General features: G+C 45.9%; 1 protein-coding gene across 1 annotated transcript in view; it reads left to right on the forward strand.

Annotated features, from left to right (window-relative positions):
* The window catches only part of Hk (potassium voltage-gated channel subfamily A regulatory beta subunit hyperkinetic), a 71,951-nt gene extending 58,434 nt beyond the window's left edge, over window positions 1-13,517 (forward strand). The window contains exons 15-16 of the mRNA XM_077677875.1: window positions 437-525; window positions 1,248-13,517. Of these exons, the coding sequence (XP_077534001.1) occupies window positions 437-525; window positions 1,248-1,334 (176 nt within the window). The 3' untranslated portion in view covers window positions 1,335-13,517. The remainder of the gene's footprint in view (window positions 1-436; window positions 526-1,247) is intronic.
* The last annotated feature ends 5,120 nt before the right edge of the window (window positions 13,518-18,637 follow it).

Below are 18,637 nucleotides of genomic sequence, written 5' to 3' on the forward strand. Positions count from 1 at the left end.
GCACCTGCATCTGATGCTTTATTTTCGTCAAATATGCAACGTACGTCGTGAATACAATCTTCAAGAGCACCATAATCAGGATTGGGTGTTAAGCAAAAGCAATTAGAATCTCCCGAGAAGACGATAAATTAAAACAAAGCAAAAATGGGGACATGAGGTTAGTAGTGATATCACTCCTTACATTCGAGAGTAACGTAAAGCGAGCGTCCCTAGTGCAGCACGACTGCGAAGATGCGTCGTAGCTCTGAGTTTCAGTCAAGATTGTGTAAATTTAAACTGCAGTAACCTACAGAAATACTAGCTCGGCATTTCGATAGATCAAATGAAGTTATTTAGAAACAGCTATATAGTTGCGATGTATACTTTCTCAGGTCTCTGCGGGGCTCCAAAATTTGCCCGCCTATTTTTGCCCCTGTGTTTTCTCTGTTGCCCACAGCGTGGTGCATGAAAAGCGAGCATGTGCACACGGTCCTCGTGGGAGCTTCTTCGGTGGACCAACTCTACGACCACCTGGGCGCCGTCCAGGTATGCGCACGTAGGACCTGCACCACACTCTGCGCAAGCGCTCCTTATTCAGCAGGATGTCTTATGCTTGAACCTACAGCTTGCGTTGTTCAGCAGCGATTGGTGCACGCATATTTTTAATGCAAAAGCAGTAAATGTCCCATTAAGTGGAAAAGTCATCGACGGCGTTTGTAACAGTGGAACGGCTCCCTATGAGGCGTTCCGAGGTGTTCTATCGCGCGAACTTAAACTCTGTAGCAGCAAGGGGTGGTCGTCCACGCCAGCGCACCACTGATGAAAAGAGGGGAAAAGGACAGCCAAACGAGCGAATACCCGAGCAGCTAAATTCACCACCGTCGTTAACTTTCCAGCAACGAACGAGAAGCGGCGCAGCACGCGGGGGAAAGATGGATGCCATTGTAAAGAGTTAAGGCAGACCGCAAAGCAAACAGTCTCAAGCGGAAACATTATAAAGTCCCTCGACAGCCCGAGGCGGGAGCAAGGCGTCTCAGGAGTTCCATTCGACATTCATGCTTTCTAGTTCACAACTCACAAGAAGTGCCCAAATGCCCAGTGCCCAAATGCCCTCAAAGTTCTTTTTTGTTTTGGTTAATCGCATTAGCTGTGGTAAACGCCAAGTTCAATTTAATTCCTCGGGTATTTACCGGGGAACACATCGTGAGCTCGTTTGATTCTCCGACATGAAACTCGTCGCGGCAACCTCGTCACCGTGCCGCATGCAGGTGCTCCCCAAGTTGACTTCGCTCGTGATGGCCGAGATCGAGAAGGTTCTGGACAACCGTCCGCGGCTCGTGCCCCCGCCCAGGTGACAATTGCAGGAGCCCTGGCTGGGCCCGCGACCTCCGATCCCCGACAGCCCTGGACCGCAGCTGCCGCACCACCACCACCACGTGGCGCTCGACCTGGACGACCCGCTGCCGGCCTCGGAAGAGGCCGGCGGGGGGCGCGTGCAGCGCTTTTTCGCCAGCGTCGCACACGCCTGCGTCATCCAGTGATGCTCTTTTCCCCCTCTGGGCCAGCCAGCGCAGCACTTCTCTTGTTCTCCTCTACGCGGCGACTAGCTCATTTGATGGGACCAGGTAGCAATGCAGGCCGGCTGTGTGGGCACAAGAACGAGATAGCAGCGGTCGATTTTGCAGGCCATACCCCTTGACATTGCCCGCAATCGCTAGCTAAAGTATCGGTTCCGGGACGCTTAAAGGGGCCCTGTACCACTTTTTCCAACTTTTTCGATATTTAAAATGCTTGCAGAACGCAGTCAACCAACACATACAGTACTTAGATTAGATGGTCCCAAAGTGCCTCAGCCAAAAATACTTCTATGCGCAACAGATAAATTAGAAACTTACTCAAAAGATTTTTCTCTCTTTCCCAGTCTTGGCGTTCTTTGACCGCTGGAATTCCGCCATTGCAGCGGTGTAGCAACCGTTTGCCGGCTTTCCTTCAGTTGCAGCAGTGAACGTATTCGACAGATTCTTTAAGGGGAAAACCACAAAAACAAAGCAGGAACGGCCGAAGGCGGATAGTTCTGCAGCGACGAGCGATTCACGCAGTTCCGCTCCGTGCTGGCGATACCTACAGCTTTCGCTGTGCTTCCAGACGCGAAGAAAAGAAGTGGAAAGGTTTATTGGAAATGTTACAGAGTCCCTTTAAGCGGCAGACACATGTGCCTCTGGGCGATTCGGTTTTCGACGCGGCGCGGCAAAATGTCAGTGCGCGGGAGTGGCCGATCCGGGGTGCTTCCGGCAGACAAACCGGTTTTGAGAGCGTGAGACGCCTACGCAGACGCATCTTTTTCCACTAATGCGTTTCGTCCTTTGTTCGAGGGTCACATGCGTATACTGAATGCACAAGCGGGATCGCGTCCCTCTCAGGGCTGGCGACGGCTTGCGGCGCACACCTTTTACTTCTGTACCCTCAACATCACCTTACGACGTCGGTACAAGTTAGCGAACACTGCAAAACACAAATAAAATGTTCCAACGGTGACTGAAGTAAAACAATAACTAGTTTTAGTCACAGAATTTGTCAGAACTAGCTTTGCCCAGAACCAGAGACGTGTAAAATTAGAGAGTACTCTCCAGCTATGCGTATGTAACAAAATGAGGAAACATGTCACGCAGTGCCCTGTAATTTTTGTTTCATGGTGCTGTCAATTTTTTTATGGGCAACTAAAGGTTGGACTCTGGTCTTCCGTTGAAACGCAGGCATTTTCTAGAGCGCCTGATGTCTAACGTAGTGCGATGAAACTGTAGCAGGCACGGCTTTGAAACAACACTTCCGTATTGAGGAAGTCATTTGAAGCATGAAGTGGATCGGCCCACATTCCTCTTTCCTGCCGCACAGCAGCGTCCACCATGTTGGCCCATACTGGCCAGGCTTAGCTATTATGATTTTACCGCGCCACTACAATTCCGCACACAATCTTACCCCTGAAATGACACGCGCACTGTTGTGTTGTAGGTGAAAACTCCGGGATTGATGATTCTTCAGCAGACACTGCAGCGTACGTGGGCTTCAGCACGTAGAGACCATTGCAAAATGGTTCCGAGATCTACTCAGTGCATGTGAAACTTCGCCTACACCGACTTGAGGGACAACTGCATCTTGACAGAAAAAGTGCTTGACAAAGACCCTATCTGGAGTAGTGACCAATATATTGGGCACTACTCCAAATAGGAGAATTCGTCATATAGCTCCTATCCAATAGATATGAATATACAAGGCTGTGGAGTTGGGCCACATAGAGGGGGCTTGTTTTCGATTCCAGGCAAGAAGAGCCGTATCCATGCACCATCAAATCTCGACGAATAAAAAGAAGTATCAGTCACGATGCATTATGCAATTACGCTCCCAGTTTCGCTCGCTGTATGAATGTTCGCGCGAGGTCCGCCACTATTTCGGGGAAATTAGCCGTTTTAGCTTTCAAAATCAGGCACCCCTCCGTTTGACGACGACGATGGTTGAACGCGAAGCTTTCCCGTGACGGATCATTGTCGTCTTTACACGGTGGGTTGCAGGATTTTTCTGCCTAATTTTGCACGTCCTCGCACCCCTCTCGAAATCCAAGCCACTCCGACCATGTTGAAATGGAGCAATCGGATAGGCGCTGGCCTCGTAAAGCGAGGGACCCAGGTTCGATTCCCGCCACTGGAAGCGTTTCTTTCTTTCACCTTACCCGTTTTCGCCTTATAGACGCCACCAGTAAAAACACTAAAGCTTCGCTTCAAAAACGTGAAACCCGGGAACGCCTCTGCGTGTACTGAACAGATGTTGCGAGGGAAAACACTCGTGTCTCTCACCGATTTCATCTCTTTCAGCATCGAGAGCAGACGATGACGTAACAACGACACCGCGCCAACGGCTGGAGATTAGAAACATCCGTCATCAAGTCAATCGATGAAACCCAGAACGCTTGTCGTGGTGCGACGGCAGAGAGACAGCAATATTCCTGGTGTCGCCAAACCAGGGTTGGGCGTACAATTAACTGCAAAGCCGTCGCCGAGAACTCTGCCCAAAAGCAAAATGAGTGGCCTGAAAGAGTAGCTAAAGCTACCATAGGATACGACGCGTGCAGTACAGCGGAACAGAATCTGTAATTGCCTTGCCTATCGACCGCCCTCAGATGCCGCTAGTAGATTGTCGGAGTTGCTAGATGATGGAACGCGCATCATTTGCACACGATCGATAGAGCCGGTGATACCACGTTGTCGCATCGTGAAGCGGAAAGGAAAACTCTTTCTGGCATATGTCGATTAGCTGCCCGGGCCACCAAGCGCTATTACTCGGATAGTTTGTCAAGTACCGGCTCAAGAAAAGACCGAAAAATGACAGCAATCCCTGTGCTTCAGTTCTTCCGAAGTGCACATGGCTGACGCCGCGCGGAGTGATTTAGTAACTCTGGTGCGGAGAAAAAACACAAAGGTCTGATGTCGAGAGACGGTTGCTACAGATGACAGAACTCGTCTGCTTTAGCCTTCTTGTTCTACGGTCCGAAGACTGGCCTGGTACTGGTTACGTAGTCGAGACTAGGTTGGTTTAGATCGACACCTGACAAAATATGCTGTAATTGGCCAGTAGGCACTAGAATATGCCGTCGCCCGGTTTTATAAAAAAACTGAGTTGCAGCATACATGATGTACTCAAGATTTCATTCAACCAACTTTTTTCAAATGTTGTGGACAAACAGTCCGATACATTAGGAAAGCAATTCCTCTGCTTCTATGTGCGCTGTTCCCCAAACCCACTGGTTAATCCTTGCGAAAAGCTTTTCACATTATTTTAACGTTGTTTAGTTATACATACAATAATTTATAACTACTGCTTTTCCTTCCAAGCGTGTGCGCAACATCTAGAATAAGCACGTAATTGTTGATCAACACTCGCTGTAAGAGTAAGCAGCGGGAACTAGACATTGAATCCTCGTTTTAATGCCGAAATAATATCCACGGAAAGGGGCAGAGTGATATCGTAAGCCGCAGACATGCCAACATAAGGTTTATAGCGCATACAATTTGTCCAGCTCTCGTGCATCTGATAGCCCGTTTCCGACGAAAAGATGAGCGGTAACAGAACCGTACTCCTGCCAAAAAAAAAACTGGGTTTTGCCTTTGAAGAATGCCTTGCAGCAAGTATCAGAAGCACTGCAGTGACCAGCAGGACGTTTGGCCGCACCCGTATCAGAAAATTTATGAACCCCACACCCACCTTTCGAAGGAAAAATATACTTAGGGGAACCTAATAAAGTCTTCATGGGGAAGAATTTACTTTCACTGTTACTGCACCTGTACAGACTTTACTCATACGGTGATCCTGCTAAGATTTCACAGCTTTTCTCCTCACTTTTCGGTTCCTGGTGGTGGGGGGGGGTGAACTCATCTAGTGCTCAAGGCTGTCGTTGCGGCTGTAGTCTCCACGATGTTTACAATGCCTATTTTTTGCGTCCTGTTCAACCACTTTTTCGCTTTCGTAGTGTATAATAAGTATGCAGCGTACAATACGTGAAACTTTCGCAGTATATAAACACGTACGTGGAATAATTTATTCAGAACGAACCCATACATATAGTCGGAGGATCAGCCACTTTTGGTACACAAGCACAGGGGAATCACACGGTATGCTTTACAGTTATGCTGCTATCCACCGGGAGAGTAAAATTTTAGATTATGAAATTATCAGACACAAAACCAAAAAATCGTTATTTGTTTTGCCTGCCATGCCCCTTTCCCGCCTTGGAGAACAAGAGAAGTGCTACTGGGTTAAAGTCGTGATGTCGCAATTGTTATGCACGGGGTGGCCCGGCCTGCCAGGGCCAAAGAGAAACATCTCATTTGTATTGTTGACAAATTTGCTCTTTCCTTTTTTGTTCAAAGCCGCTGTGTTCCACTCAGGGTGAAAGCGCAAATACCTGGACCATGTCCAGATTTGTGTTTCTGCATGTGTGCGCTCCAGCTACTGCCTAAGCGGAAAGGTGTCACAACTTTCCGTGCGTTCTGTACAGAGGCTGCTTTGGATCGACCAGGGTAGACGGTGGGAGACACATATGGAAGTTGTCCCTACTGCAACCTTCTGGCCGACCATATATTCCGTTAGACACCCATCACGGTTAACTTGCTGTTGGGGGTCTATGCTAAACGTGCGAGATCGAAGGTGGCAATGATTTCGAGATGTAATTGAAGGGCTGTTCGGAATGCACCGTGCAACCTGCAGTGGGAGAAACCTTGTATATATTAAAAATATTGATGACTACAGGAGCCATGCCTGTAAATAACTAATGATGCTAGATGTCGACGCCCGATGTTGGCGCGTCTCTTTATTTGGCGCTCTCATTCAATGCGCGAAGTCTTCACCCGTGCGATTCCACGCAAGTTGAAGTAACGCCGCTGTACATCGATACGCCAGAATAAATCTTTAGGTATGAGAAGATTACAGCGACCCTGTTTTAATATTAATGGGCGCCTTAAGGGCAGCGCAGGCAGCCATGTTTAACACAAAAATTTGATCTTGGCAGATTCAGATGTGCACTGAAATAATTTAAGCATCGTAGAATTCTGTGTAAAACACCTTCTCTGTATAGACTGAGAACGTGTGCTTGTTTAGGTATTTAAATGCGACTGAATTATTTATCACTTATTAGATTTCTCTATGGGCTGCCCCAACAAACTTAGAGCAATTTTTTAGTCAAAATATTGAACCGAATCTTCGAACTGGACCGTCCTTTAGAGAAGGTCGTCACTAGTGGTATTGACTAAACTGTACGAGACGACGTATAGCAAAAATGGCATCACATACTAGCGAAGCCATCGCACTAAAATGTTCAATGGTCGCAATCAATTCAATCGACCCGACAAGCTTGCAAAAGGCCAGTCACGCAGCGACCGTCTTGTTATATCTTCCTATTGAAATGTGAGGCACAAGTTGTCGTGCACCGACTGTCGTGTTCTGTTTTTTAAGAAGTACTTCTCGCTCTGAGAAATAGAACATACACATTGAACAACCGCACACTGTAGCAAAACTGCACATTTGCGAAGGGTCCAACTAACTTTAACATCGCATGAGTGGCTGGAACAGTTTGTGCACCAGCGGTGAACTGCGCTTCCATACGAATGTGGCCGTACGAGTGTTTACGTATGTCTAGTGTTTGCCGTCCTCTGTTGGCTTGCCGATTTGTTGGGTTGTATGCATATATCCAGTGCCCAGTGCCCATACGCTGCCGTTGTTCCCCAAGTGCGAGATTGATTGTGCGAGTCTCAAATGTGCGCGTGTAAGTTTTCCAGAAAAAATGTTGAGTACCGCTGCGGCACTGTTGCGTCATGGCACAAGAGCAGGTGCTGTGGAACCATCATTGTATCTTTGCCGATGTTGTGTTTTTGCATGGAAACATTGCTGTCATTAGTTGACTGTGTACTATTCACATTGAGCGTATGGTTTTATAATTTTCCAGCTGGAAAGTATGCAGTGAGGATTTGCGAAAAATTTGCAAGCACAAAAAAAATTCGTCGGATTCAATGACAAGTCCGTCATTGAAGAGCAAAAAACCAACCTTTAAAAACCTTCTGGGATGCTCAAGTCTGTTATCAAATCTAATAAGCACAAGTTACTCGAAAATTTTTACACTAAGCTAGTCTAATATCTCTAACAGTTTGGGCGTGCTTTGTGTTGTCTTAACTCGAAAGACACATACTGTAATCTGAGGACTTCTTAAAAAAATGGTCGTATGCCTTGATGCATGGAAGAAACAAAAGCTTAGCAGAGGCCCTAACGTCAGCTTTACTGGAGCTGGAAACATGATTTTAGGTAGTCTCCTTTTTTGCCGGTATTTTGCACGCACACTCGCCACCTCCTCCGCCTTCGCTCGTGCCACTATCGTATGCACTGTCAACGCCTGACGACCATTGCGTATTGGCTGTGCGTAGCGCCTCGGTGGGCCGGCCTTCGCCACCGTTGCTATGATGCGGTCGCCAGTGGCCTCCAGGAGAGGATGAAAAAACGACGTGACTTCCTGCACACTTCTCCCAATGCGCCGGTGGCCACCGGAGCCTCTCCTAAGCTTTCCTTCTTCCGTGTCTTCATGTGAACAGATGTGGTGTAGCCTGGTTCAAACTAGTTGGGCGCTGTTGACAAATAGGATGAACGAAAACTTAATTAAGAACAAAAACAATAGTACTGCTTGCACATAACAAATTTACAACATTGCTACAGCCTTGTACAAGCTACAAAGAAATCGTTCACCTTTTTATGTACATATTCCTTGCATCCTAATCTTATCAAAAAGTTAGTTGTTTAGCCATCGTTCGGTGAAGATGGGAGATTTCAACACCCTATAACCAAAAATTATTCCTGCCGAAGTGAATACTTGTATTACCTATAGGTTGTGACTAGCAAAATAGCTTTTCCCTCACCTAGCCCCGTCTCCAGCCATAAGCGTGCACATTCGGTGTGCAACGGTGATATTGCGTGTGGCCTGGAAATTGTCGTTTTATAGCAGAACGCGCTCTCCTTGCAGATTCTCCCTTGCTAACGCTGTTGTGTGTATGCAAATGCACAAAATTTTTCTTTGCACGCTGGTAATATAGCATTGCACTTCGTCGATAGAGTGCAAACGTAGGAGAATCATCTTGTCTTCAAGTTCAAGAAAAAATGTCGCACGAAGCACAGTTAAAGATGGGTATGCGACGACGACAAAAGCTGCTCACTTTTGCGTCTACTTCAAGGACTCGATTGTCTTCCCTGCGCTTTATGCTATAACAAGATGCGTTGTGCGTTTCATCGGTGGCGGCGAAATTTTCGTCGCGATATCGAACCCTGCGTTAGCCGTAGTACAGTTTTCGCCAACCTCATAACCCGAACCTGCTGTGCGCACCCTTAAATGACAGTCCTCACTGCGAGTTTTAAGCTGGGACCTGCCAGCCTAAAACTCGATATCTAGTTATCCTTCACACTTACTTCGGGCACGCGCTTGATAACACTGAACAAGTGACCGCTTTTTCCAAGTGCCTTCTGAACAGCTGCAGCAGCTTCAGCGCCGGCTGGGCAGCCGCTGCTTTTTTTTTTAACTCACGCGCTAACCAAGACCAATGCAGAACATGCGCAACTTAGGCATGTGTCCGGTGCTTTGATCCTATTATTTTTTCTTCGTTGATAGGCACGGCGGTAGTGTTAGCCGAAACGTTTGCTTAGCAAAAAGTAAAGTAGAAGGGCGGATCCTGATGAAGTGACTTTTTACACTAGAAAACAGTCTAGTATACAAATATAGACATATAGTTCAAGTAGGCTTGGAAGCGCAACTATGAGAAGGGGTTTAGTGTATCGATGAAATAGAAAAAAAAAAGCTACGATACATGGTTTCGCTGTCACTGCAAATATCTGAGGACCGGACTTGGTGTTGGGAATGACGTTTTGTATACAATCCTTTTTTGCCACTCGGTTCTGCCCTATAAGTCGTTATCTCTGTATATTCCTTTTTCGTCGGACTCACGCAGCTTTTTTCTTCGAACCAAAACGTATCAGCAATGAAAAGTTTACCCCGTAGGACTTGCCGGCTTCCTCTCACTAACTCCACAAAAACAAATTTCCCTGCTTTGATGAATGACGAACTCTGTTTTCTTTTCAACGATTAAATTTTTGCTAGGGTGTTGACGGAATCCGGCGCGCAGACTCAGTGACTGTAGGCGTTGCTCTTTTAAGAGGTCGCGCACTCTGTTCCAGCTGCGAATGAACCGAGTTTCTGAAAAAGGGGCACAAACCGTCCTTGTGTCGAGCTTTCGATGCCCATCAAACACCCCGGGCGATCTCAAATTATCTTAAGCCCTCCACTACGGCGCGCCACATAGCCCAAGTGTAGCACCGGCGTGCGAAATAGCCCAAGTGTAGCACCGGCGTGCGAAACCCAAATATGTCCTTTGCATTCATTTAGTACCCATAGTTTTACTTAAGACCAGTGTTTGAACCCCATCTAAGAAAATCTGATGTAATAACTTTGCTAAGTTAAGAACTTCGCTACACCAACATGCATAAACATACAATTGGGTTACTCTACAGGGAAATCAAGATTTGTTCGCACAGTAAGAAAGTTCGTAAACTCGAGTTCACTACCAAGTATGCGAATGCGCATGTCTAGTCTCTCTGATGGCCCCATGCGCCACATTACTGTATACGTTAAACGAAGTGCTGCAGTCTGGTGTACGACTGCAGTAAATGTTCATTCATCGTGGTATTTTACCGTAGATTTCAATAAAATGAGCAACGCTCAGAGTATTCTGCTTGCAGGATTACGAATGTATCACAATTATTTAAAAGGTCGTGAAAATTTGAATTGCTAAACGTGTTGCAGTTGTACCATCTACCAAGTGATACACATGTTAACATGGTACGCCAGAGCGGTAAGACCGTATTTTATGCCTCTCGGCTTTGTCCCTCAGCGCACCGTGCACGCATCATTCTGTAACGAAACGTTTTATAACGACGTAATGGTTACAGATTTGATATTAGGCGTAGCACCCAGAAAATCGCTCCTGCGATTTCCTTTCTGGCAACCCCACATCCGTAAGACTTCCTGTTGCTCATCTTGAAAATATATACACGGACACACCAAAACCGTTCTCAATCTTTTTTGGAGATGTGGACGATGTCTGAAGAGTCGTGAACGCGTGTTGACACTTCCGCATGCATGTGAAGGGGATGAATCTGGTGAAAGTTTTGATTTCCTTTCTGGCAACCCCACATCCGTAAGACTTCCTGTTGCTCATCTTGAAAATATATACACGGACACATCAAAACCGTTCTCAATCTTTTTTGGAGATGTGGACGATGTCTGAAGAGTCGTGAATGCGCTGTTGACACTTCCGCATGCACGTGAAGGGGATGAATCTGGTGAAAGTTTCCAGCGCAAATGAGGGCATTCGTATATTTCTGTAATCAAGCGTGGCATGTCATTTCTCTTTCGTCACAGACTGAGACGTTTTTTTTATATATAATGTGGCTGGGTACCTTCTTCTGTGCCCGATCGCAGGCAGAAACGTGTATGGCAACAGGATATATACGTCGCTGTCGGTGAGGTGGAATCGCGCGTGTAAAGTTCTGCAAGAAATTGGCAACTAACCTGTAACCATAACGCTGCTGTGCAAAGCTACAGGGTGAACTACTTCGCTGCATCCAAATCAGTTTTATTTGGAGATTTCCTGTATCGATCGGAACAAGTACACTTCTGTTAGTTGTCCAAGTTAACACTGTCTTGAAGGTACCGCATTTTCTCTGTTCCAGTACTCCCCTCTCAGCAATTATATGCCGTCTTAATCACACAAATCATAACCACAATCACAATCATAATCACAAAACTTATAATCACAAAATAGGTGTTCAATGAATTCAAATTTAAGATAGATGTACTGCGAATGCGAGCATCGTCCCTTATATCAAATAGGCATCGCGGGGTCGGAAAAAAGTAATTCTTAGGCTCGAGTAAATACGGTAGGAGAATTCCACATTGTAGGGGAATTATGATCATGATCATCAACAGCCTATTAGGTACACTGCAGGACGAAGGCCTCCCCCATTGACCTCCACCCGCTTCTGTCCCGCGCTGCCCGCGTCCATTCGTTACCTCCGAACTTTCTTATATCAACAAACACGGATTCAATTGTTTTCCGGCTTCGGTTACATCATTCGTTGAGTTATTCTTATCAAATGTCTAATTACAGAGTGTCCAAACGTACTGGACCGGGCGAAAAGTCTGCTGGACTTAGGGAACCTTTGATGATTAATGATATCATACAGAGAATCTAGTAACATGTTTCTTTCTGCAAAAATACCTGGCAACCTGAAAAGTATATGAAATGCTGTATTTGGTTTAAAGATAAGTAATATACTTATTGTTTACAGTTACAAATACAATCAAGTAAATCTCTCTCACAAAGAAAAAAAATAGCAGCGTAAGAAATGAAAAAAGGTGGTTTTCTATATCTTTGGAATTGATCAAAATAACAGCTTTTTGTCTCCACAGCATTGTGAAATTTTCCTTAGATGCATGCGCGTCCCTATGCAACTGTGTATACATAATTGTATATGATACGCGCTGTTGTGCGGGAGCTGAACTGTTACTGCTATCGCTCCAGCATTATAGATCTTATATATTTCTTGTTATTGCTATGAAGAGCTTCCGTAGGGTATAGTGCATGAAACATGTATACATATTGTACAGTTATGAGAGTGCAAGAAACTGTAAAACTTGGCTTTTTCATGTCTCTCCGGTATCTTATGTGCCTGTGTTTTTGTCAAATTACCTCCATGCGTCACTCGTGTATCACACAAATGCTGTGCAGCTTCATCGTGCAAGAATATTTTGTGATATGCTATTGAATTTCATGGCCATGAGCGGAGAGGGTGTGTAAGTATGCCAACTTGTTATGGAGGCGCTGCACCTACCATCCGATAGTTATTTATTTGTACTGCGCTTGTTTAAAACATGGTACTACAAGGTTAAAGGTGCACATAAATATATATCTGCTTATTGCAAAAACCGAATGCATGGACGAAGGTAGAAAAGTAAGCTTTACGCTTTCACTGTTCACGTAAACAACAAGAGCGAATTAGCCAGCAACAAATTTGACGCGAACACAGAAACATGATGTGGAACACAAATACCTCATCAATATTGATAAGTTATTTGTGCTCCACATCATGTTTGCACATCATGTTTCTGCTTTGCTTAAGTGAGTACATATGTACTTATTAAACAAAGCAATTTTCGGACCATTGTGAAGCCCGCAAGTCCCCTCCCATTGACTAAAATCGTCATTATTGTCTCTGTATGTCTTCTGGATTACGAATTTATCATAGATTATTTAAAAGGCCGCGAACATTTGAATGGGTGAGAATGCCTTGCAGTCGTACCATTTACCAAGTGATACAGATTTTAGCGTGGTACGCCAGAGCGAATTCTGGTTGATAGCTGTCACTTCGCGGCTCATTTGTTGCTGGCTGGACGTGTCCTTTCCTGCAATAAAACAAATAAACTTTTTGGAGACACGATTTTTCAGTTTCAGATTCGCCTGTTGTGCATGTCAGATAAGCTCTGAGGGGAAAAAATGAACTGGTATATTGTTTTCAGTTCACAACGACTGCTTGAGCTGTTGTGTCCTGTTTTCTGAGAGCCTTTTTTCCCCAGTTGTAGTTCAAGTCGTTACGGTGGTGACGTGATGGTAATGATACAGCATGGTGTCCCACACATATCTCGCGGACCCAGCGTCGCATGAAAAGTTGAAGCCTGGGCTTTTTAATTCAAGTAGCACAACTTGTCGACATGCGTATGTAACAGCTTCTCTAAATGCTTGCCGCTTAGCCAAACTGGATATTTTCTATTCACTTTGTCGCATGCTTTCGAAGTCAGCTGCCATCTGCCTTCATCTTGTATGTACGGCAAAACACGGAATTCCGAGTGCTGCAGCCCATCACAATACTGCTGTCAGTGGCGCCTCAAAGCGATAAATAAACTTTTGACATATCATGTTACCTGCTGATTCACCCGTTATTTGTTTATAATGCGAGTGCCTAAACCATGGCACCCGAAGCCCCAAGGTGCAACCGCGTTATGTGACGCTTAAGTGCACCACGACGCAGCATATGACTGGCTACCTGTTTACAGTTATGCTCACGCGTTTCGATTTTGAGCTACGCACAGTGATCGTCTCCAGCGGTTAAGTTATTTTCACACTACTGTGAATGCTTACGCATTGGCTTCTCCCCTTTGAACACCTGGAATAAATTTTATATTGCCTTTGTTGAGGTATTTATTTAGTTCAAGAGAGCGACATGCTGGGAACTTTGGATTATACAGTGCACAAAAAGAACCAGCGAGAAAGGACGCAGGACACGACGAAAAACAAAGGAGCACAAACACGCCAGAGGCGTGTTTGTGTTCCTCCTTTTTGTGTTTTGCGTCCTTTTTCGTTGGTTCTTTTTATGTACTGTATTTCTTTAGTATCCTACAAACCACTACAACTGTATCTTCCCCTGTGGTGGGCTAACATTTCCTATGAACTCCTATCTCGCTCTCACTCGCAAACAGGGCGAGTAACTCACGGAGCAGCCAAAGGCGCCAGAAGTTTTACTGACGCCTTGAGAAGTAGTTGTGTAGGCTAATTCGCTAACTTGTTAATTAACCTAAAATGCAACATTTCGGTGTGAAGTGGCGGCTTGAGAGAAGCATGCATGTTCAAGTGGTTCGGGCACGATAGGCTTTGCGTGATACTTCTTTCGGGTCCGAATGAAAGGATGTGAAATAAAAACAATTTTGGTGCACCGGGCAGGACTACGATCTTGCAGAATGATATCAGCAATCTGCCCATCCCGAGTGGCACCTTTGCTTATGGCAAGTGCATCCCTTTCTCGAACGCCCTCGAGTTCAAGGGGTAAAAAAAAGACGAAAAGGGAGCTAAAACGGAAGATTGGGCGAGTTGGTACATATTCATAGTAACAGCGCTAACAACACGAGACAGCGCTGTGTTTGTGCCCTCTTCTCTTTGTCTCGTGTTGTTAGCGCTGTTACTATGCAAAAGGGAGACGTGGCACTTGACGCCGCAGTATCCCGCGGCCATGTAAAAAGATTGTGGGCTTTACTGCGGTGTGAAGGGCTGTTTTCGTCCGCAGCGCAGCAAAATATTTGCCCTCCCTCTTTTAAGAACTTTTCGGAAAGCCGACCAGGTAGTGCTGTAAGATTCGATTCCAGGTTCAATTCTCGACCGCGCGGTGGCTGCTTTCTAGATGGAGGCAAAAAGCGAAAACGCCCGCGTGTATATAGGCGCACGTTAGAGATCACAGGTGGTCGAAATTAATCCGGGGGAGCCCTTCACTACGGTGCTCTTTGCAGCCCAGGTGATGCTTCGGTGCGTTGAAGCCCGCAGTCAAAAATTAGAGCCGTTCCACTCAACGTGAAAGCTGACCGAAGTGCAGAGCAGTGATTCACTATAATGAGCTGTGGCGCCGTTATCCGCTCACTGCTACCACCCAATGCGATTCAAATTTCCCGCCTCCGCAGTGCTCGTGCGCCCTCTGCTTGGAGCGGGAGTTCTGTTCTTTTTGTGCTTGCTTTTCCTCCCGCACGTGCAGGCGTTGCACTGCCACTTTTTTTTCGCTTACTATCGCAAAAACCAACCAAACCAGCGCTCCAAACTAAATGAATGCGGGGGCTGCCGGTTAATCACGTATATTTTGCCTCAAATGTACCTAGTTTTCTTTGCGTTAAACAACGGGGAGATGTATAACAAACGCTTTTGACGAGTTTCGAACGCTTATGAATATTTAAACCACTTGGTTTTCGAAGCCTCTGCGGGACGCCCTACGACGGAACGTCGGGCTCTACTTGGGTCCGTTATCTCGCTGCGCCACCTGATTCCAGCAGTCGCTTGACATCGAGCGTTACAGCTAGCTACGACGACAAGGCGAGACCCTGAAGTGTTCTGCACTTAAAATCAATTGGGGCCCACATTGAATTGCCAAGCTAGAGTCTTGGGTGCATCCGCTCGGGTATGGTACCACGGAAAGGCTTGTACGTTTGAGGTGTCCTCACAATTTCAGCATTTCCGAACATCACAATAGTACTTTCAGGACTATATATACTTGCTCAAAAGCAGTGTTGTACGGAACGGCGTTACAAGGAACGGCGTTCCTGGAACTAGTTCCTTTTTGGAGGAACGGAGGAACGCCACTGTTCCATTAAGGGTCGGTGGAACTGTAACGGTAACTCGTTACGTTTTTGAAGGAACGGCAGGAACGGCGTTCCTGCCGTTACATCGCTAGGATTTGGCTGTTTTTGATGCCAAGGCTCGAGTACAAAAATCCACAAAGCGCTACTGCGTTTCTCTTCCTATAAGACGGTCAGTTTGCCCGCCCTTCAGCCGTACGTGCTTCCTCGAAGGTCAAAGGCAGAAGAATAACCATGCAGCAGGCCGCAGCTTGTGCTTGCTTTCATGCTGGTTGCTTACCCGGCGTTCGATGGGTGAATAGCGTAGCCGCGAGAATGCTTTTCACCCTTCATCGTTTGTCTGGGGAGGCCAAAATGCGCGTCTGGCCGATAGAATTGTTCCCTGGCGGGGAAAGAATAGAGAGTTTTAGCAGTCCATCCGTTACTGGTTTGACCGGGATCCCGCCGGGCACTTGGGTATTCGTCGCGGTAGGGGGATTAGTTCCGCTGGCCTGCCTTCGCAATGTCCGTGCCTCCGCACCCTTCCTACTCGCCCTTACGCGCGCTCAGGAGCAGACCGGTCCCGGACAACCCGGTAACAACGTAGCCAACGAAACGGACGGACTGCTAAACGGGATCCGGACATTTCGGTGTCGGACATTTCGGTCGAGGACGTTTGGGTGTGCACATTGCTGTGCAAGGACAATTTGGTGCACGACGTCTTGGCCCAGACATTTTGAGTAAGGGGATGTCCCAGGCATTCTTTGAACATTTTAGCTTTAATATTGTAATTTCGTGACTTGATATAATTTTACGTTCGAGACTTGTGCTTGCACCGCCGTTCGTGGAAACGAACGCTAAACCCTGGCGGAGCATTGGCACGTGAAAGCCAATTTCTGCAGCAGATGGTAAAAATGAACGTTGTTAGTTTGGATCCGTTCAACCATTTTTTGTAATTTTAACATTCATGTGAACAACCGTAATACTTTAAGTGTTACCAAAGCGCTTTCCTTTCACTTCACCCAACGGTGCAAGACGTTGCTGGTTTTAGTCTATTCCTCCCCCCCCCCACCCCAGCAAAACTTCCGCGAAAAACCAACAAAAAACGAGGTCGATTAGCTGCGGGTGCATTTCGTTTTAATTATTCTCTCAATCAATCTCGCCTTCGTTGCATTCGGTGTCAGTTCTACTTAAAACTAACAAACAAACGATCGCACTTACAGTGGCGTTACTTAGGGAAGGGGAAAACTGAGCCCCGCCGGCAATCATCCCCCTAAGTAGAGAGAGAGAGGTGTCACTTGTGCTTCACCATTGTGTCGACTGGACTTCGAAAACTTCGTCGACTGGACTTCGAAAACTGGACTTCGAAAGGCGACTGTTGCCGCTCTCGTCACACTAGCCTATTCATTTTTTTTTTTTTTTTGCTCCTTATAATGGGAGGAAGCGATGTATACCTCGGGTGTCCATGATATGCGCGACTTGATCAGTTAATTCCCAAGGGCGCAGAAAGAGCGATTGCTGGAGTGGGGGCGCCGTCGATATGACCGCGACGCGCGGAAGGGCGTAGCCAGCAAACGATAGTGGCCATTGTGTTCTCAGCGGCTTTTTGGGTGGCTTTTTGTGTCACATTATAGAGGTTTCGTGCACCCATGGTGAATGTAAAGATTTTTCTCTGTTTTAAACGCGAAGTGTGCTATTTCATTGTTCTAAATGTATCACCCAATTCCTGCAAAACGCCTCCACTAAGAGGCTAGCAGTATGGTCTAAATAAAAAATAAAAAATCACTGCGGTTACGCTTCGGAGACGGTGAACTCCACCAGGCCAGTAAGATTTTCAGGGGAAACCAAAAATATTATGGCTGAAAAAGAAATCTGGTCGAGATTCGAGCGTACAGGCGGGAGGTGGGAGGGGGGGGGGGGCGCCTTTTAGAAAGGCAGCCCAGCCTACGTAATACTCTTCATGATATTTTCTTCATTCTGGGGGCTAGCTAATGTTTGTTACTTTTTGGATTTTGGATATTGAGAGTGTGCATGTAATTTATGTTTTTGAGGGTGTGTAATTTAAAAAAAAATACCAAAGAGGCGGTAGATCATCGTAAACACGGGTAATTGTCTTAGCTCAAAAAAAGCGAATATAAATTAACAACTTGTAATAAATGAAAAAAAAAACGTATATGCTTAAGAATTCAATCGGCTGCATAACAGGTGTCCCCAAGAACAGGTATTAAACAAAAATATATAAATGTAGAATTTCTAAAAATACCTGGTAAAGATCGAACATGGCATTAATCAAAAAATAAATTCACTGCTCCAGATGGTTGTCCATAACCCACGTTAAGCGGAAATAAAAATATAACCGCTGTCGCAAACAGGCAAGCACCGGATAATTTGGTCGCCAAGATGTCCGTACACCGAAATGTCCGTACACCGAAATTTCCGCACCGAAATATCCTGCACCGAAATGTCCTCGAGCCGTCTGGAGTTTGTCCGGTGCTCCCTGAAAAAATTCGCCTAGGAGCGTTTCTTTCGATTATCTGTATCTCCAGATAATCTGCTGCCGGTGGTGTTAATATTCGTGTAATATACGTAGTTCGATGTGAGTTTTAAATGTCTCACTTAATTTCGACCCAGGATTATCCGACACTATATTTTAATTGAAAAACCTAATTGTAACGTTAATGTAACGACACGTTCCAATTTTCTAAGTGGAACTGGAACGCGTTCCTTTCGCAATAAAGGAACTTGTAACGGGAACTCGTTTCTAAATTGGCAAGGAACGAGGAACGAGCTTTCGTTCCTATTTTGGAGGAACGTGTACAACACTGCTCAAAAGTTTATATTCTGCACATTTTTTTTTTTCGCGCGTTGAAGGCAAGTTTACAAGAGATGTAAGCTTGTTGCACGCAAGTATTCAGGACTTCTGCAAAGTTATGT

Source organism: Haemaphysalis longicornis, unplaced genomic scaffold (genome assembly GCF_048455015.1).
Source record: "Haemaphysalis longicornis isolate Haplotype H1 unplaced genomic scaffold, Haemaphysalis longicornis Haplotype H1 scaffold_7, whole genome shotgun sequence".
NCBI lineage: Eukaryota > Metazoa > Arthropoda > Arachnida > Ixodida > Ixodidae > Haemaphysalis > Haemaphysalis longicornis.